At 34.8% G+C, this 22617-nt stretch overlaps 1 protein-coding gene across 13 annotated transcripts in view; it reads right to left on the bottom strand.

The window, feature by feature from the left end:
* Positions 1-8935: 8935 nt before the first annotated feature.
* The window catches only part of ECT2 (epithelial cell transforming 2), a 62028-nt gene continuing 48346 nt past the window's right edge, over positions 8936-22617 (bottom strand). For 8 of the 13 annotated variants that reach the window (XM_060150008.1, XM_060150012.1, XM_060150013.1 and 5 more), the window contains 4 exons: positions 13161-13268; positions 12015-12161; positions 10286-10553; positions 8936-9053 (listed from right to left, as the gene is read on the bottom strand). In XM_060150008.1, coding sequence (XP_060005991.1) covers positions 10287-10553; positions 12015-12161; positions 13161-13268 — 522 coding nt within the window. In that variant the 3' untranslated portion in view covers positions 8936-9053; position 10286. The remainder of the gene's footprint in view (positions 9054-10285; positions 10554-12014; positions 12162-13160; positions 13269-22617) is intronic. The other 5 variants (XM_060150014.1, XM_060150015.1, XM_060150021.1 and 2 more) reach the window with 2 other exon arrangements.

Here is a 22617-nt window from a genome sequence, read left to right as displayed (position 1 = left end):
TTAATTATAGAAACTTTGGGAGGCAAGTCCTCCCTAACTTGCAAAAGAACTTTGGCTAGTCTCAGATGTCTACTCTCCCCTACAGACATTAGTATTAGAATCATTTTGTACTATTCTAAACCAAACAAACAAACAAAAATAAACAAAAACCTATTTAAAAAAAACAAGTGGGACTACATCAAATTTAAAGGCTTCTGCACAGCAGAAGAAACTAACAACAAAATGAAAAGGCAACCTACTGAATGGGAGAAAATATTTGCAATCATATATATGATAAGGGGCTAATATCCAAATATATAAAGAACTCATTCAACTCAAGAGCCAAAAAAAAAATCCAATTTAAAAATGGGCAGAAGATCTGAATAGACATTTTTAGACATACAGATGGCCAACAGGCAACATGAAAAGGTGCTCAATATCACTAATCATCAGGGAATTGCAAATCTAAACCACAATGAAATACCACCTCATACCTGTTAGTATGGCTATTATCAGAAAGATAAAAGAAGAGCTGGTGAGGTTGTGGAAAAGAGAATGCTTGTACACTGTTGTTGGAAATGTAAATTGGGGCTGGTGTTGTGGAAAACAGCATGAAGGTTCCTCAAAAAATTAAACATATAGAACTACATATGATCCATTCTGGGTATTTACCCAAAGACAGAGAAAACACTAACTTGAAAAGATATATGACCCCCATGTTCATTGCAGCATTATTTACAAAATCCAAGACATGGAAACAAGTGTCCAGTGATTAGATGGATTAAAAAATGTGACACAAACACACACAAACAAAATGGAATATTATTCAGCCATTTTATTAAAAAAAGGAAATCTTGCCATTCTGACAACATGGAGGGAACTACTTAAGGGCATTATGCTAACTTAAGTAAGTCACACAAATACTTTATGATCTCACTTATATGTGGAATCTTAAAAAAAACCACAAAACCCACAACACACAAACACCCCCAAAACACGAGTTCATGGACATAGAGAACAGATTGGTGGTTGCCAGAGGTGGGGAGTGTGGGGTGGAGGGTGGGCGAAATGGGTCAAAAGGTACAAACTTCCAGTATTAAATAAGTCATGGGGATGTAATGTACAGCTTGGTGACTGTAATTAGTAATACTGTATTGTATATTTGAAAGTTGCTAATAGACTAGATCTTAAAAGTTCTCATCGCAGGAAAACAAATGGGTAACAATGTGTGGTGATGAATGTTAACTAGACATATTGTAGTGATCATCTTGCAGTATATACAAATATTGAATCATATTTATAACTGAAACTAATATAATGTTATATGCCAATCATATCTCAATAAAAAATTTATAAACAAGATTCTAAATGGAAATGCAGTGAATTTAGATATTAATTTAGACCTATTTTAAGTATTAGGTATTCCCATCCAGGATGATCATTCAAGATTGCTTTATGCCCTTTAATAAGGGTCTGTATTTACACAGGGTCTGTTCCTTTCTTATTAAATTTATTCCAAGGTATTTTATAAAGTCTGTCACTATTGTAAGGAGAATTTATCTGTTGCTTCAAATGTTAACTGGATATTGCCAACTTGAAGAAAAGCTTTTGATTTCTGTATTACATATCATGTAACCAGCCAAATATTAATTCTAAGATTTTTAGGGAAATCTTTGGAGTATACAGCCACATCATTAATAATTTCCCTATTCTTTTTTATGATGTATACCAATCACTTAATTTTTTTGTATTTTGAATTAGCTAAAGCTTTAAAAACCAAATAAACAGTTGTGGGGGAGGGTAAATCTATCTTTTCTAATTTAATGCAATGGTATGTGTATTTCATGTAACATGATATTTGCTGTCAGTTCTTACAAAGTATTACATTTAGATGATTTCCCTCTATTGCTATTTTATTTTGAGGATTTTTTTCCTCTTTAAAAACTTTTATTGTGAAATATATAATACAACTTAAAATTTAAAATGAATATTATGAGAATAACAAAATAAACACCCATGCATACACCATGCCATATTAAGTTACCAGTACCTTAGAGTCTCCCTTTGTGTTCCTCTCTGACCATAATCTCTCTCCCTAAACCCACCCTCCCAAGAGGTAACTGTTATCCAGAATTTTGTGCTATTTATTATGCCCTTGCTTTTCTTTAAAATGTTACCAGCTATCTATCCCTAAATAACTGTCCTTCTTGTTTTTGAAGTTATATTGTTGTTGAACTTTATATAGACAGAATAATGCTGTATCTATTTTTCTGACTTGCTTTTTCACTCAGTATGTTCCTGAAATTGTTATTGGATGTAGATAAAATGCATTCATGTCATCACTGTACGTCATTAAATTGTATGACTATCCTATAATTTACATATCCATTCTACTGTTGACATTGGGTTGTTACCAATTTGGGAATACTATAAGCAATGCTGCTTTAGGCATTCTCACACCTGTACACCAGCAGACACACGTGTGCAACGGCTTCCCTAAGTAAGAATGGATATAGGTTTGGTCATGTACAACTTTACTACATAATGACAAACTGACTTCTGTACAATAAATCAGTTCATCAATACGTCAATTTACCTATCCTTGTACCAAATACCATTTTGTTTATAAGTCTTGGTATCTTGTAATTCAAATGCTCTCACCTTGTGCCTCCTCACGAGTATCTTAACTTTATTGGCTATTTGCTCTACCAAGTCTATTTTAGAATAAGCCAGTTTAATAAATTAAAAATTCTTATTGAGGATGAACAATTTGGGGAATTTCTATCTAAGAATATACTCTGTACTGTTAGATTAATGACTTCTAATAAAGTTTTAATTTTCTGCATAAAAATTTTGCAAATTACTTTTTTTTTATTATAGCTTTTGATTTTTGCTGGTACATAGAAATAAAATTGATTTTTACTTGTTTCCAGAACCTTACTAAACTCTTATTAATTCTACCAATTTATCTGCATATTCTTTGTGGAGGTGGGGAGGGAAGATGGGCCTATGCAGACAATAACTCCCCTGTGAATAAGAATATATTTTTTCCTCTTGAATTCTTTTTATTATTATTTTTAAAATATTTATTTATTTATTTGGTTGCACCAGGTCTTAGTTGCCCCATGTGGGCTCCTTTTGTTGCAGCAGACGGGTTCCTTAGTTGTGGCTCCAGGGCTACTTAGTTGTGGCATGCGAACTCTTAGTTGTGGCATGCATGCGGGATCTAGTTCCCTGACGAGGGATTGAACCTGGGCCCCATGCATTGGGAGCGCGGAGTCTTATCCACTGCACCACCAGAGAAGTCCCTCCTCTTGAATTCTTAGACCTTTCTTTCTTTTTTTTTAAATTGTCAGTGCACTGGCTAGAACCTCCAATATAATGACATCCTTGTATTCTGATCTTGAAGGAAATGCTTTTAAAGTTTCATCATTAAGTAAGATGTGTGCTGTACTCTTTCTTGGTGAAAGTCCTTTACTACCTTAAGGAAGTGCTTTTTTATGCATTAAATTTTTCAGGGTTTCCCTGGTGGTGCAGTGGTTGAGAGTCTGCCTGCCGATGCTGAGGACACGGGTTTGTGCCCTGGTCTGGGAAGATCCCACATGCCGCGGAGCGGCTGGGCCCGTGAGCCAGTGCGTCCGGAGCCTGTGCTCCGCAACGGGAGAGGCCCGCGTACAGCAAAAAAAAAAAAAAAAAAAATTTTTTTCAGATGTTTTTTATTTATTACTGAGATGATCCTATGATTTTCCCCTTTATCTGTTAATGTGGTGAATTACATTTTGTATTTAAAAACTGATTTTGTATTGCTAAATCAACCTTGCATTCCAGAGATAAACTCAACTTAGTAATGATGCATAATCTTTTTTATGCAATGCTGAATTCACATTGCTAATAGAGTATTAGCAATTTTAGAATTTTTCCATTGATAGTCTTAAATGAGATTAGACTATAATTTTCCTTTCCTTTCCTCTTTGTTCTGATATCAAGGTTATGTTAAAAACTCATTAGAAAATGGAAAATGTTGGGATTTCCCTGGTGGTCCAGGTGGTTAAGAATCCACCTTACAATGCTGGGGACATGGGTTCGATCCCTGGTCAGGGAACTAAGATCCCACATGCCACACGGCAACTAAGCCCGCACTACAACTACTAAGCCCGCGTGCCACAACAAGAGAGCCTGTGTGCCGCAACTACTGAGCCCGTGCACTCTGGTGCCCACATGCTCATCACAACTAGAGAGAAGCCCGCGCGCTGCAATGAAGAGCCTGTGTGCCAGAATGAAAAATCCTGCGTGCCGCAACTAAGACCCAACACAGCCAAAAACAAATAGGTAAATAAATATTCAAAAATAAATAAATAAATGGAAAATGTTCTCTCTTCAATCTGTTTCTTGAATTTGGGGTGTACTTACCCTGAAACTATCTAGGCCAAGCATTTTCTTTGTAAGACAGAATTTTAACTTTGGAATCTATTCTTTAATAATTATAGAACCAACCAGGATTTTTTTTTCTTACTGAGTCATTTTTTTTTGTATTTTCTTCAGAATTTATCAATTTCAACTAAGTCTGCAATTTGACTGGCAGAAAGTTGTTCATAATATAATATGCATGTGTCAGTGTATTATATCACATCTAACATTTTATATTTGCTCTCTCAACCTTGAAAGATGTTTGTCAACATTATTGGTCTTCTTAAAAAGCTAAATAAAACAATAAATTACTATGAAGTGAACAAGTATATAACATAAAGGTTAAGAAATAGAATGCTGCCAGAGTACCTAAATTCCCATGTGCCCCTTCTTCATTTTCCCCCATGGAGGTTATACTATGTTGGCTTTTAGAGTAACAATTTTCTTGTTTGCCTTTAAACTTTTACCAGATAACTCTACAACCTTACACAATAAAGTATCACTTTGTCAATTTTTAAACTTTATATAAATAGAATTTAAAAAATTGTTATTTTTATATCTGTTTTCTTTCACTCAATACTCTCAAGATTTATCCAGGTCATTGCATGTTCAGGAGTTCATTCAATGCATGACTATAATACAGTATATTCATCCATTATAATGTTGATATAAATTTCTGATTTTTCATTTTCAGGCTTTTATGTATAATGTAGCTATGAACATTCTTTTGTACATGGATTCTGGTATTCGTGTGCCTATTTTTCCTGAAATAAATATCTGGGATTACAACTGTTTGGTTTTAAGGTATGCATATCTTAAACCTTACTGCTTAATGCCCAAGCATTTTATAAAATGATTATACAATTTACACTCCTACAAGCAGTGGAAGAGACTTCTCTGCTTCCCATTTGTGCTAAGCAAATATGGTGCATGTGCAATGGTATCTTACTTGCATTTTCTGCATTATGAATGAGGAACATCTCTTAATAAACTTATTAGCCATTTGGGTTTCTCACTTGTAAAATGCCTTTTTTTCTATAGAGATGTCTGATTTTTCAGTTATTTACGTATTCTGGATATGAGTCGTTTGTCAATTGCATAAATTGCAAACATCTACTCTGTGACTCTCACTCTCGTAATGATGTTTTTTCATGACTAGAAGTTCTTAATTTTAATGTAGATTTATCAATCTTTCCCACTATAATTAGTTTAAACAAAGTAACAAGTTTAACTAATCTTTTCCAACCCAACAGATTAAACATACTCTCCTATATTACCTAGTAAAATCTTTATAGTTTTACCTTTCATATTTAGGTCTACAATTCCCTTAAAATTCATCTTTGTATATAGCATGTGAAGAAATTAATTTCCTTCCCTTCTTTTTTTAATAGAGATACCCATTTTTCTCTGCACCATTTATTGAACAGACTGTCTTTTCCCCAATGTTTTAAAGTGCTATTTTTGTCTGTTTATGTATTTTCAATTATAATCCATTAATCTATTTGTGTTCAGTACACCAAAACTTCCAACACCTCAACTTCTTGATTGCTACGACTTTATAATAAACCTTGTTTCTAATAAACCTTCCTCAACTGAGTGGTTATTCATAACTCTTGTATTTCCATATAAATTTTTAAAACAGTTTGTTATTTTACACACACACAAATACACACACTTTGTATTTTGACTGGCTTTGTTTGAATCTATAATTCAATTTGGGGGAAACATTTTTCAAAAGTAAAGTAACCAATCCATGACTATGGTATAATATCTCTATTAAGGTCTTTAATTAACGTAAATAAAGTCCCATGGTCTTCTCTGTAAGATCTTGTACATCTTTTATTAGATTTATTCTTAAGTACTTCAGTGGTTTTTATGCTATTGTAACAGGTATCTTTTAAGAAAAAGCATTTTCAACCTGTTTGTGGCTGGTGTTAATATAATTCATACTTGTATACTGATTTTGTATCAGAATTTAATTTAGTAACTTATCTGTAGATTCTTTAGGATTTCCTATCTACACAATCATATCATCTGTGAATAACAGCAGTACTGGTTTTTCCTTTCTAATTTTTATACCATTTCTTTTTCTTACAATACTGCACTGGGAGGGACTACATTAAAATGTTGATTAAAGGTGAAGTAGGCACCCCACTCCTTTCTGATCACAAAGAATATGTTGCCAAGGTTTCATCATTAAGTATGATGTTTGTTATAGTTTTTTTGGTAGATAACCTTTTATAAGTTTAAGGATGTTCCATTCTACTTCTAATCTGCAAAAAGTCTGATCACAAGAGACAAATTTATCGGATGTTTTCCCTGCAACTACAGAGGTAATATAATTTTTCTCCCTTAACCTATTAGGAAAATATACTGATAAATTATCTAAAATTAGAATAACCTTGTGTGCCTGGCATAAACCCAACTTGGTTATGATATACTATTCTTCTTATATATTACAATATTTCATTTGTTAACATTTTGAAATATTGCATGTATTTTCACAAATAGGATTAACATTTCTTAAAATGTCCAAAGTTATCCAGAACTCATAAAATGAGATGGGACGTCTCCTTCCTCTATTCTCTTTAAGTATTTGTGTAAGATTGGTATTAATTCTTCATTAAATATTGAATAGCATTATCCAGTGAAGCCATCTGGGCCTGGTGATTTTTTTCTAGGAATAATTTTAAATGTGGATTCCATTTCTATAGTGTTTATAGGAACATTTATATGTGTTCTATTTCTTCCTGTATCAGTATTAATAAGTTACATTCCTCTAGAAATATGTCTGTGAGAATTGTGGTATTCGGTTGCAGTAATGAGTTCCAATTTGCTCACATCTTCCTGCATCCACACTCCTGGGTAATAGTACCTTCCCATTGACTTTAAAGCTCCCTTTAAAGTTAAAATTAACTACCTGCTACACTTTGCCAGTGAACATCCAATACATTTCCAAGTTCATGCCTTTTCTCACATCACTTCCTCTCCCTGGAAAACCCACATCTTTGGAGGCAACCATAGCTCCCTCCATCCCAATACAATGATAAAAGTTGTGTATTTTCTGCCAGAAAAAATGCATACATGCACATAAACACAAACTTTTATATAAACTATCATAGGATTCACTACCTCCATTCTGCAAAGTAGATTCTAGATTAACGACTCCTAACTTACACATTGCCCAGTATACATAATGCTTACAAATACTAATAGAGGGAGGAATAAGCAATAAATATGCAAGCAAATACACAACAGAGCAAAGGCTGATATAAGCATTCATACTGGCTTATGAAAATTTGTCTGAAAGAACTGTTTAAAACATGAAACATAAAATATACTTGAGTTTTAAGTATTTATTTACAAAGTTCTTCCTAATACAACTGCTTTTAAAATATAGCAATAAAGGATCATTTACTATTTAAAAGTGGTACATATGTGGCATAGAAAAAAATCTATATAGTCAGTTAAACTATTATAACTGATAACTGAAAATTGTTAAGTGACAATTAAACATTTGCAGTACTCCCTAAACAGGTAGGAAATAAAAATGCATTTATTCATAGGAACTTGATTAATTTGTATTACTGACTTAAAAAAAAAGACTACTGTGAAAGATAACATCAGTGTTTGAAAAGTATTTTACAAAAGCAAATAAATGTATTTCAGTTTTACACTTAATTATGAGGCCATGATAAAAATTTGACCATACACATATCTATGTATTTTACAGCAGGTTAGCCAACTTTAGAATTATTTCATAAAGAATATAAACAATCTTTACCACAATTTCCCCATGGTCTTATCCTTCAAAATAAAATTCCACACACTATCAAACTAAATCAAGATTTGCTAGTGGCTAAAATCATAAGTATATTGTCCCTTAAACAGCTACAAGTATACACCAGTATCATGTTTGTGCAAAATATACATTATTTTCTAATCTTTCTGCCCTTATCTCAATTTGCAAGCGTATTTTGAAACCATCTCCTTTAACTGTTATTCTTGTTAATAGCGGCAAATCTTTTAAAATCCACATGCTGTATCTTTATTTATAAAATAAACTGCAAAAGGAGCAGTTAAATAACTACTTTAAATAGTACATGTGGACCAAGAACCCACTATTCAGAGATCTATGCAGGTTTTTATCTAGTAAGTACTGTGGTATCACTTAATTTCTGAACAAATTGAGATACACAGATATTTATTTCCAAAAATTCATTCATGGACACTATACAAAGAGATTCACAGTAGTATTTGGCGTCAGCCAATAAAATTTATTTACTGCATCACGTGGCAAAGTTACTAATATCATGAATAACTTAAATGATTGGTCTTCAATTGCATTCAACAAAGAGAAAAATTACATCAAAATCAATATAATTTTTTACATGAATTAACTCAAAAAATGTAAGAGGTTAATCTTACTCTTTCAAGAAGAAAATAAAATGGCATAGTTTAGTGTTACCTTCTTTCCAGCGTTCACCAAGTGCTAACAACAAGTACCATTTAAGTCAGTTTCTTATGTGAATATGAGGTTGTTTAAAAGTTTCTACAAATTAAGATTTTTTTAAGCTTCATATCAAATGAGTTGTAGATCTACTTAAAGTATGACTTCTCCTTTCAAAGAAGGAAGGAAGGCTGACAAGGGAAGGAGATGGGATGCCCTGTGAAGACAAAATATTGTGTATTTAAAATTTTTTCTTTTAAAAATTGTAATATACAGTTTAGTATCATACATGTCATTTTTACATTTTACAAATTATCATAACAAGACATCTGAAAAATCTAAACTCTTTAAATAGAATTAGGGGGGAAGGGTGGGGAGAACACATAATTAAAACTATTTTAGCATTCTGAAAACAAGAAACAAATGGATAGACTAGTTTACTACATATGAACTCAGTTGAAACAGATATATGCTTAGTGTTTCAGGTTTTTTTAAAATTATAAATTAGAGTATAAGTTTTGAGGTTAAAAAGACAAACCCTAGTGGTTTCTTCTTAACTTAATCATAAAGCAGAATTAAGAGGAGTAAAATTACTTCGTGGGAAATAATTTTCTAAATTAAAAGTCATAAACTACGAAAGAGTTTTTATATTATGTATGCAACCCGTATTTATATGTCTGTATGTGTTTGTATGATTTTGCTCCATGTAAAAATTGAGCAAAACAGCAGTGCTTCTGATAATAGAGATTATTAATATACTAAGCTGTCTAAACTTATTGTTTCAGAGTGTCAAAGTTAAATATCATCAGATTTTTAATAACAAAGAAACATAGACATGAATACCAAACACTCAAGAGGGAGTGTAAATCAAAACAAATTATAAAGGTACTGTTTTATTTTAGCAGATATTAATGGCTAACTGCAACTAAACTTAGAGCCAGAGCTAGCTGTAAGTTCTCATCAACTAGGTAGTAAATAAAATGAAGTGTTTAAAGAGCTAGGTTGGTAAAGTATTACCATTCAAGTGATAGCAAAGAAATGATTTAAGTAGATAGTATAATAGTTTACATTTTCCTCAGGTAAAACCTTTACGATTTGCCATATTAAAAGCATAAATTTTACATAAATGTCATAAATCTAAGATTAAGAATCAGATCTGTAATATAAATCCACTTCACAGGACAATTACTACTATTTTTTAAATAATCATTTTCATAAATAAGAAAATCTCTAATGGGACTGATTTTTTCTGGACTTATGAGTAAATTACCTTGCAAACATATCTTTATGTGCCAATAAGCAAAGAAACTCTATTAAGCCTATGTTGTGAATTCAAAGCAGTTATAAAGTTGTGAATTCAAAAGTCCCCACCCACCTAATAAGTAATTCAGTGGAGAAAAATACTTTCTTTTTTCACAAATGTAAACTTCAAATAGCTAATAAGCTCACATTAAACTTCACGAGGCTTGTTTCCATTACTGGTTGGCATATCTCCTAATTCTTCACAAATGTCAAAGATGACTTGGATAGAACTTTTTTTGAAATTTGAAAACTCAGTATTTCCTTCTAGCATCTCTGAAAAACTAGCTCGTGAGGCAGAATGACGTATAGATCGAAACCAGGAGTTTTGAGAGCGCCCACCAGTAGAGTTTGAGCGCTGAACATAACCATGCTTAGTAAATCCAATTATAGTGCTTGTGGAAACAGAATGGGTAATCTGTTAGAACAGAAATAGGCAATTGAGAAGAGGACATGAACGCCTTAAAGATATTTTAGGTACTTCTTATTTATGTTGTCTACATAAAATTGACAAAACCATAAATAATATATATTAATTTTCCAAAATTCTTCTATTAAATCCAATTATCTTCATTTGAAAAGCAATGTTTATAATAGTTACTATAAATGCAGGAAATAAACAAGGGATAGTACTTTGGACTTCAGAAAGCTTACAGTCCGATTTTAGTAAATGAATGCTAAATTTTGTCAATTTCAATATATTTTTCATTAATCAAATTTCTTTGCAAAAATTTATATCATCAACTAAGTACAATTTCTCTCTCACTGGAAAGTTAATCTTGATTAAAAGTTCTGTATAAACATACTCATATTAGCTGTAACCTTTGATGTATATTAACTAACGACTTAACTAGCTTTATAAAAAAATAAGTTATTAAGCATTATGTGCCTTTTCTGTATAAACTTTAACAATTAAAGGTAACCATTTATAAAACACCAAAGCACTCCCTTTGTGTATATTAACTTATTTAATCCTTACAACTACTACTTTAGATTCATTTTACAGACAGTGAAATTGAAACAGGAAGATCTCTAATAAGCTGACAAAGGTCACACAGCTAGCAAATAGCAGAACCGGGATTTGAACATGTGAGTTCCAGAGTTCATGCTCTTAACCACTACTCAAACTGCCTTTGAGTACAAAATCACATTATACGTGAGTGTGTGTGTGTATTTACTCTCTACAATAACACCATAGGTAAGTACTATTAACCTCTTTTCTCTCATCTGCAAAAATGGGGATAAGAGAGAATAGGAAACTTGCTGAAGGACATACAGCTAAGAAGTGACAGTCACTTGCTTTTCTTAACCTTAGTAGGTAAGGTTAATAATTTTTACAAAGGACAGATACATCACTATTTAGTGATAATAATAAATGTTAGAAATGCCCTTAATATTAATTAAATGACTAAAATTCTGACACTGTTGGGAATTTGGATTGCTCAGGAAACATTTAAAAATATATACATGAATTTAGAACCCATATCATCCTTTGATATTCACAGCTTCAGAGATTATATATTCATCACAGAAATAATGAAAGAAATAAAACTCAGTCTCTGCTATATTACTGGAGCCAATCTATAAATAGAACCATAGCTATTTACATCAGTAAAGTGATAGGCCAGATTGAAACATGTTTCTTAGAGACCTACAACTCAATCCCAATAAAATTTCATATCAAACTACACATTAAGTAAGTCTCTAGTTCATTAAGTGAGGTTTTCTCAGTTACCTAACCCAGTAAAGAGGTCAGATGCTTAGATATATCCAAAAAATTGATGGAGATATTAATATTTCCATCTTTAAAAAGTTAACAAATTCCACACCAACTTCATAAATTTGGAGTCATTTAGCCCATTAAATCAAAATCACTTACTGCTAATGAAGATGTGCTAGACAGACGACTCATTACATGCTTATCATTGCTAGAAGGACTTCTTCCCTCCACTGAACTTTGGGATGTCATAAGAGCCCTTCGTAGAGCTCTTTTTGGAGTTTTGGAGAAAGAGAATGCTCTTGTAACCTAGAGTTAAATTACAATTAATTAAAAAACCTAGACAAATCTAACTGATTAGAACAATTATATGTAAACAAAGCCAAATTCACACCAAAAGTTTTTCTATAAAAAGTATATAGCAAAATTAGAATCTCTTTGGACAAAGCAGTGAGAAAATGTAGTACATTGTAGATTACTCCATCTTGGTTTCATAGAGCACCTACACTAGTCCAGCAGGAGAAAGTGGGAGGGAAAATTTGGCATGAGAGAAGAAACCTGGGTGTTATCTGATTCTGCTACAATTTAGTTGTGAGATCTTTGATCCAAAGTCACTTAAACCTCAATTTCTTTAATTGAAAAAGTGTAGGAGTTTATTTGAATCATCATCGTTAACATGTTTATCTACTATACATCATACATGTTAAATGCAGAGATACAATGATAATTAAAGTATAAAGCCTCCCCTCAAAGGCAAGGAAAACAACAACCAAGACTTATAAACCTAGCAAGTAGACTACAGTTGCAAAATTTTACCTGTAAAATTAAAAGTCTAGTTCTACTTTTAAAAAGCCCTATTACCAACATTCTTGTGTAGTCCTCAACAACTTCAATACTGTAAGGTAAGTAACAAAGCTATCTTCATCATTAGAAGTCTGAAACACACTTATGGTAAGGAATAGATCCCAGGTTTCCTGACTCTACTGTGTGCCCTTTGCTGAAAAATATCTGATTTTTAACATGAACGCAATTCATGTTAAATGCAATTTCTAACATGAATGCACACGTGTCTATACCTAAAACACCATCAGAAGTATCATAGTAACTATAATGGGAAGGATAACAATTTGTTATAATTACTGTGCCAAAGAATTCACTGAGCTAAACTATTATCTCTGTAGGCCATTGCCTAGAACCAAAAACAGCTTTATTTTATACACTACCTGATGTCTATGGCAATACTATTTTAATATACTCTGAAAAATACATTTTGGAGATATGCTGAATAATAATTTCACTAAGACTCACCTTTTTTGAAGTCTTTTTTATTGCTCTAGATGCTCTACTCAATGTACTGTCCATATCTTTCGTATTTACTTCAAAGGATTCTGGATCAGCAGTGTAAATAAGATTCTCCTGTTGAAAATTAATATTTTTATTTTAAAATAAACAAAATAAAGATACACAACTGTTCCTAAAATCAAACCTTTAAGAACTTATATGCTCACATAGGGAGCATATATAAATGAAGCTACTCAAGATTTCTGATGGGTTTGATATAATTTCTACTCTGAAATTTATTTAAGGCCTCAAAAAGTATATAACAGAAGAACAAAAACTGATTCAAAGAATCAGATTTTTATATTTTTTACAGTGTGTGTGTGTGTGTGTGTGTGTGTGTGTGTGTGTGTGTGTGTGTGTATGAGTATAGAAATATTTCCTCTTCAACATGGCAAAAGTTCTCAAATGATAAGACACCGACTCAGGGCTTTTAAAAAATTTACTATGCATAATATTTGAAATGTAGGAAAGAGCTCAACTGAAGTTGCCTAATATCTGAATTTACAAACATTTCTTAGTAACAAAATTTCACAACTGGGAAGAATTCTGTGGTTTAACACAGTATAAATCAGGATATAGTTAAATGTTTGCTGCCATCTTGTGGTTAATTTTACTTTATGAAATATCTTCATTAACTTTATATTTCAGTTCTAGAATTATCAGCCATCCTGTGGCTAGTAATTCAATAGATTTTATTTTAAGGAAATTTTTCCATTAACCGTTTACATTTCAGAATCATGGTTATACATTTAGAAAGGACTGCATAAGCCATGTAGTCAGGCATTGTGATAAATGCAGGAGTAATCTCTATAATAGGCAATCACTATACTGCAGAAATCCATTTTATATATGGATATCTAGAACTATGAGAAAAAATTCTTCCTTATAATGAGCAGTTTTTTGGCTTTACAAAAAGCTGTCTGCATCTCTTTTCTCATCAGCACTCTGTTGTACACACTAGCACTGTATTTCCTTCTATGAACCTTTTTGTGGAACAATCCTTTATTTATAACAACATATTCTTGGCCCACAGAAATTTTTTTTTTTTTTGGGCGGTACGTGGGCCTCTCACTGCTGTGGCCTCTCCCGTTGCAGAGCACAGGCTCCGGATGCGCAGGCTCAGCGGCCATGGCTCACGGGCCCAGCCGCTCTGCGGCATGTGGGATCTTCCCGGACCGGGGCACAAACCCGCGTCCCCTGCATCGGCAGGCGGACTCTCAACCATTGCGCCACCAGGGAAGCCCCCCACAGAAATTTTTAAAAAACAAACAAATCAAGGGCCAGAGGAGGTGGTGGAATAGAAGGAAGTGGAACTCACCTCTTCCCACAAATATACCACAAATACATCTACATATGGAATAATTCTTATAGTATACCTGCTGAATGCCAGCAGAAGATCTCATAAAACCAAAATGCAAGAAAGATGACCACCTAACAGGTAGGGTGAAAGAAAGAAAACGGGAATTGGGATGGGATCTGTGCCCCTGGGAGGGTGCTGTGAAAGAGGAAAGGTTCCCTCACCATGGGAAGCCGCTTTACCAGCAGGGGAGATCAGTGGGGAGAGAAAGGGAGCTTCAGAAGCTTGGAGGAGAGTGCTGCAGCCAGTGTGCAACAAGAAGAACATAGACCTGCACAGAAGGCCCTGGCCATCTCACTGCAATCCCCAGCCTAGGACCCACATCTGCTGGTACACACAGGGGCTAGTGCTAAAACTTGGGCTTCAGAGGACAGACCTGAGAAGACTGGCATTGGCTGCATGGAGACAGCCTGAAGAGGCTGGAGTGTGGTCCACAGCTGCAAACAGGGGCATGCACAAGAAGGAGCCCAGATCTGTCACTGATGTCCCATTGTTAACCTGCAAGCTCAAAGGGAGGGGCGGGGCCTGGAATAGCAGCCTCATTCTCGGTGTGCTCAGAGGGTGAGGCTCTGCCTCTGTGATTTGGGAGCGAGCAAGCTTGGGTGAGCTGCCCACACATGGAGGCAGGGCTGAAACCCTAGCCTATGGCCAGCGGCCGCACAACTTCAGAAGCAGGGTTGAAATCTGAGTGTTCCAGCAGCTGTGATATCTGCGGATTTGTGCATCTGAGACAGCTTTGTAAACCCAGTGCCTGCAGGACATCGGAGTAGATTATTGGCGCTCCTGTGGCTGGGGCAGGTCTGGCGATAGCAGGCTCTGCTGGCGCTCACACACAGAGCCGGGGCCGGGGTCTGGGCTGACTCAGTAGCTCCTACGGTGGGTCCAGATGCTTGACCCAGTCCAGGTGCACGACCATGGTATACCAGTGCTTGAACTCAGTGGTTCCATGTCAAAAGATCTATGCTAGTGGCTTTGTGGGCACAGCACCTGAGAGATACCCCAGCTTACTGTCTGAATTCCCATGGTTGAGGTGGGACTGAAGGCAGTGCCAAAGACAGTATACATTGGTGAGCCAACACGACAGGTAACAAGCAAAACCACAGAGCGACTTCCCAGTAGACAGCTTCTGCAGAGGAATAATCAGGGGTTCCTCTCCCAGCAGGGGCATTCAAGCCCAACTACCTCACACCAGTCCAGAAACAGAGCTGGTGGCATCTACTCCAACAACTGGGGTGCAGACCCTGCCCCTGACAGAGCTGTGACAACCAAAGAGCAAAGAGGAGGCCACACTCAACATCAGTGCAGGCTCTGGTCATCACGGTAACAATCATACCCCCTATCAAGGGGATAACGGCTAACACACACTAAAGAAAAATGTGGCAGACATCCATAATAAAAACAGCCCTTGAACAAAAATATTACACTCACGAGGGCTACACAGGGAAACACAAAAAACAGCCCTTCAAGACCACAGCAGATAACTATTTCTCCTTAATTCACAGAGTCAGAGAAACAGAAGTAAAATGAAGCAGAGGAAACACTCCCAATTAAAAGACCAAGAGAATTCCCCTGAAAGAACAATGAAACAGACATCTGCAGTCTAGCAGATCGGAGTCCAAAAAGGAGGTAATGAAAATACTGAAGTAATTAAGCAAGTCTATCAATAGAAATGCACATTACTGTAAAAAGGAACTAAAAACTATAAAAAGGAGGCAATTAAATTAGAAAACTCATTTCCCAAAACAAAAGCTGAACTCGAGGCAATCAACAACAAACTGGATAATGCAAAAGAACTTATAAGTGATCTGGAAGATAGAATAATGGAAATCACCCAATCAGAACAGCAGACAGAAACACAAATGAAAAAAAAAAAAAAGGAAAGCAATAAACGAGACCTATGGGATAATATAAAGTATCCAGATCTATGCATAATAGGGATCCCAGAAGGAAAACAAAGAGAAAAGGGGATCAAAAATTTATTTGGAGCTTCCCTGGTGGCGTAGTGGTTGAGAGTCTGCCTGCCGATGCAACGGACATGGGTTCGTGCCCCAGTCCAGGAAGATCCCACATGCCACGGAGCGGCTGGGCCCGTGAGCCATGGCCACCAAGCCTGCGCATCCGGAGCCTGTGCTCCGCAACGGGAGAGGCCACAGCAGTGAGAGGCCCGCGTACTGAAAAAAAAAAAAAAAAGTATTTGAAGAAATTATGGCTGATGACTTCCCAAATATAAAGAAGGAAACAGATACCCAGGTACAGGAAGCACAGAGGGCCCCAAACAAGAAGAACCCAAACAGACCTACACCAAGACATATTATAATTAAAATGACAAAAGTTAAAAGATATGAGGATTCTAAAGGCAGCAAGAGAAAAACAAAGCGTTAATTACAAGGGAAACCACATAAGGCTATCAGCTGATTTCTCTACAGAAACATTGAAGACCAGAAGGGAGTGGCAAGATATATTCAAAGTATTGAAAGGGAAGAAGCTGCAACCCAGGATACTCTAGCCAGCAAATTTATCACTTATGATAGAAGGAGAGATAAAGAATTTCTCAGACAAGCAAAAACTAAAAGAATACAGTAATATTAAACCTATCTTAATAGGAGTATTGAAAGGTCTTCTTTAAATAGAAAAGAAGCAAGAATCTAGAGGAAAGAGAAATACCTCAACTGGAAAGTAAATCACTTAAATAAGCCAGTATACAGATTAAAAAAATAAATTTTTGTGAAAGCAATGATAACTACAATGAACACCAAAAGAATAAAAAAAAAAAAAGAATAAACATGAAGATGTAAAAGAGGACATCAAAATCATAAAATGTGGGGGAAGCGAGTATGAAAAATATACAACAGATTCACAAAAACCAAAAAGAACAGAACAAAAGCGTAATACAAAAGAAAACCATCAAACTACAAAATGAAAAACAAAAAGAAAGGAACAAAGAAGAAATACAAAATCAACTGGAAAACAAGATTTAAAATGGCAATAAATACATATCTACCAATAATTACCTAAAATGTCAATGGACTAAATTCTCTAATAAAAAGACACAGAGTGGAAGATTGAATAAAAAAACAGAAGCTCACAATATGCTGCCTACAAGGGACCCACTTTAGGGTGAAGGACACACATAGATTGAAAGTGATGAGATGGAAAAAGATATTTCATGCAAACAGAAATGACAAGAAAGTGGGTCTAGCAATACTCCTATCAGACAAAACAGATTCTAAAACTAATGTAATAAAGATAATAAAGGACACTCTATAATGATAAAAGGGTCAATACAAGAAGAGGCTATTACACTCGTTAACATAACACTTGTTAACATATGCAGTATAGGAGCACCTAAATACAAAAAGCAAATGGTAACAGACATAAAGGAAGAAATTGACAGGAATACAATAGTAAGAGACTTTAACACCTCACTCACACCAATGGACAGATCTTCCAGATATAAAAATCAGTAAGGCAAGAGAGATCCTAAATGATACAATAGAACAGTTAGACTTAATTGCTATTTTCAGGACATTACATCCCAAAAAACCAGAATCCACATTCTTTTTAAGTGCACATGGAATAATCTCTAGGACAAACCACATACTAGGACAAAAAACAAGCCTGAACAAATTTAAGAGGATAGAAATTATTTCAAGCATCTTTTCTGACCACAAAGGCGTGAAACTAGAAATCAACCACAAAAAGAGAAATGAGAAAAAAATGATTACATGGAGACTAAAAAACATGCTACAAAAACCAATGGGTTGATGATGCAATCAAAGAGGAAATCAGAAGATACCTTGAAACATATGACATAAAAATACAACCATACAAAATCTATGGCATGCAGCAAAAGAAGTTCTTATAAGGAAGGAAATAATAAAGATCAGAGAGAAAATAAATAAAATATAGATTAAAAAACAAAAGAAAAGAGCTGGTTCTTTGAAATGGTAAACAAAATCAACAAACCTCTCTTCAGGCTCATCAAGAACAGAGGAACCAAATAAAATAAGAAATGAAAGAGGAGAAATAACAACCAGTACAACAGAAATTTAAAAAACCACAAGACAATACTATGAACAATTATATGCCAACAAATTCAACAACCTAGAAAAAATGTACAATTTTCTAGAAACATACAACCCACCAAAACTGAATGAAGAAGAAAGAAAATTTGAACAGACCATTCACTAGAAGTGAAATACAATATGCAATGAAAAAACTCCCTGCAAACCGAAGTCAGGACCAGATGGCTTCACTGAGGAATTCTGCCAAGCATACAAAGAAGAACTTATAAAAACCCTCCCCAAGCTCTTCCACCAAAAGATTGAAAAGGGAACACTCCCAAAGGCATTCTAGAAAGCCACCATCACCCTGATACCAAAACCAAAAACAATACCAAAAAAGAAAATTAAAGGCCAATATCTTTGATGAATATAAATGAAAAAATTCTCAACAAAATATTAGCGAACCAAATCCAACAACACATAAAAACAAGATCATATACCACAATCAAGTTGGATTCATCCCAGGGTCACAAAGATGGTTCGACATACAAATATCAGTGTGGTAACACCACATCAATAAAAGAAAAGACAAAAAACACATGATTATCTCAATAGATGCAGGAAAAGCATCTGATAAAATTCAATGTCCATTCATGATAAAAACTCTTACCAAAGCGGGTATAGAGGGAACACATTGCAACATAATAAAACCTGTTTTGACAAACCCCCAGCCAAGATAATACTCAATGGTGAAAAGCTGAAAGCCTCCCCGCTAAAATCTGGAACAAGATAAGGGTGCCCACTCTTACCACTTCTATTCAATATAGGATTGGAAGTCTGAGCCACAGCAATGGACAAGAAAAAGGAATAAAAGGTATCAAAATTGGAAAAGAGGTAAAACTGTCATTACATGCAGATGACATGACACTAAATATAGAAAACCCTATAGACTCCACACAAAAACTATTAGAACTGATAAATTCAGCAAGGTAATGATACAAGATTAACATACAGAAATCTGTTGTATTTCTTTACACTAACAATGAAATATCAGAAAGTAAAAAAAAAAAAAGAAAAAAAAGAAAAAATTCCTTTTAAAACCACATCATACACACACAAAATATTTAGGAATAAACCTGACCAAGGAGGTCAAAGATTTATATGCTGAGAACACTAGAAAATTGTTAAAGGAAACTGAAGATGATTCAAAGAAATGAAATCATGCTCTTGATTGGAAGAATTAATATTGTTAAAACAGCCATACTACCCAAAGCATGCTACAGATTTAATGCAATCCCTATCAAGTTACTCATGACATTTTTCACAGAACTAAAACAAATAGTTCTCATATTTATATGGAACCATAAAAAAAACAGAATTACCAAAGCAATCCTGAGGAAAAATAACAAGGCTGGAGGCATAACCCTCTCAGACTTCAGAGAATACTACAAAGCTACAGTAATCAAAACAGTGTTGTATTGGCCCCCAAACAGACATATGGATCAATGGAACAGAACAGAGAGCCCAGAAATAAACCAACATACCTACAGTCAATTAACCTTTGACAAAGGAGGCAAGAATATACAATGGAGAAAAGACACTCTCGTCAGCAACTGGTGCTGGGAAAGCTGGACAGCTGTATGTAAATCAATGAAGTGAGAAGACACCCTCGCGCCATACATAAAAATAAACTCAAAATGGTAAAGAATTAAATATAAGACAAGACACCATAAAACTCCTAGAAGAGAACACAGGCAAAACATTCTGACATAAATTGTACCAATGTTTTCTTAGGTCAGTCTCCCAAGGCAATAGAAATAAAGGCAAAAATAAACAAATTGGACCTAATCAAACTTATAAGCTTTTGCACAGGAAGGAAACCATATAAAGAAAAGACAACCTACAGAAGGGGAGAAAATATTTGCAAACAATTCAATCAACAAGGGATTAACTTCCAAAATATACAAATAGTTCATATAACTCTATAACAAGAAAACAACCCAATCAATAACTGGGCAGAAGACCTAAATAAACATTTCTCCAAAGAAGACATACAGATGGCCAAGAGGCACATGGAAAGATGCTCAACATCACTAATTATTAGAGAAATGAAAATCAAACCTACAATGAGGTACCCCTCACACCAGTCAGAATGGCCATCATTAAAAAGTCTACAAATAACAAATCCCAGAGAGGGTGTGGAGAAAAAGGGAACCCTCCTACACTGTTGGTTGGAATGTAAACTGGTGCAGCCACTATGAAAACAGTATGGAGGTTCCTTAAAAAAACTAAAAATAGAGTTATCATATGACCTAGGAATCCCACTCCTGGGCATATATCCAGAGAAAACTATAATTCAAAAATACATACACCCCAATGTCCACAGCAGCACAATTTACAATTGCTGAGACATGGAAGCAACCTAAATGTCCATTGACAGATGAATGGATAAAGAAGATGTGGTATATATACAAAATGGAACAGGGACTTCTCTGGTGGCGAGCTACAACTACTGAAGCCCACGTGCCTAGAGCCCATGCTCTGCAACGAGAAGCCACCACAATGAGAAGCCTGCGCACAGCAACGAAGAGTAGCCCCCATTCGCCACAGCTAGGAAAAAAGCCCGTGCGCAGCAGCAAAGACCCAATGCAGCCAAAAATAAATAATTAATTAATTTAAAAAGAAAAAAAAGTTTAAAAAAATGGACTGACTACCCCTCAGCAATGAGAAAGAATGAAAGTATGCCATGCAGCAACATGGATGGACCTAGAGATTATCATACTAAATGAAGTAAATCACAAAGAGAAAAGACAAATACCATATGATATCACTTATATGTGGAATCTAAAATAGGACATAAATGAACTTATTTACGAAAAAGAAACAGACTCACAGACATAGAAAATGTAAAAACTTATGGTTACCAAAGGGGAACAGGGGTGGGAGAGGGATAAACTAGGAGTTTGGGATTAGCAGATACAAACTACTATATATAAAATAGATAAACAACAAGGTCCTACTGTATAGCACAGGGAACTATATTCAGTATCCTATAATAAACCATAATGAAAAAGAATATGTGTGTATATATATATGTATAACTGAATCACTTTGCTGTACACCAGAAACTAACACAATGCTGTAAATCAACTATACTTCAATTAAAAAACATAAAATTTAAAAGTCTGTTAATTTTTCTAAACAGTTAGGTAAATACTTTTAATAAAGTATTTACTTTATAAGCAATAATAATTATACCTCAATGTCTTTAAGATCAGATTTAACTATAATAAACTGTATGTTTTATTCCCACAGGAAATGTCCAAGTACTATACTGAAAAAGGTTATCTGTCTATACATTCTCCTCCATCTATGTCATTTGTGCAAAGATGAAGGGATCTATATCTATCACATGTCTCTCCCATATATAATGAAGAAATCAAATTATCTTTTTGTTTTTTCGGTATGTGGGCCTCTCACTGTTGTGGCCTCTCCCATTTGCAGAGCATAGGCTCCGGACGTGCAGGCTCAGCGGCCATGGCTCACGGGCCTAGCCGCTCCGCGGCATGTGGGATCTTCCTGGACAGGGGCACGAACCCGTGTCCCCTGCATCGGCAGGCGGACTCTCAACCACTGCGCCACCAGGGAAGCCCCCAAATTATCTTTTAATGGACCTAGATTTCATCCAAGATCTACTACAAGCTACCTGATTTCTGGTGAGTCATTTAACTTCAAGAATTTGATTTTCTCATATATCTTCACTTTAATCTGTACAGGATAAAAATGGTTATATATTCATAATGGCATTTGATTTTAAGAGATTGGACTAAGAAAACTGCATTGGCAACTTGCCTGACAGGAAAAGCAACTTGCTACAATTCACCTATTGCTCTCAATAAGATAAAAGAACAATAGAACAAAATACTCTCTCACAGATAGCCAAGTCAAAGAGCACTAATGAAAATACATTAAAAGTCCCAAAAGCTTCACTACAGCAGAGCCAAAGGAGCTGTAAGGCTATGAGGCCTTATATATGAGGCCCTGTCTGTAAGCTAGGGACTCA

The sequence above is a fragment of the Lagenorhynchus albirostris genome, chromosome 5 (genome assembly GCF_949774975.1).
Source record: "Lagenorhynchus albirostris chromosome 5, mLagAlb1.1, whole genome shotgun sequence".
NCBI lineage: Eukaryota > Metazoa > Chordata > Mammalia > Artiodactyla > Delphinidae > Lagenorhynchus > Lagenorhynchus albirostris.
This window is presented reverse-complemented; position numbering and strand designations above follow the sequence as displayed.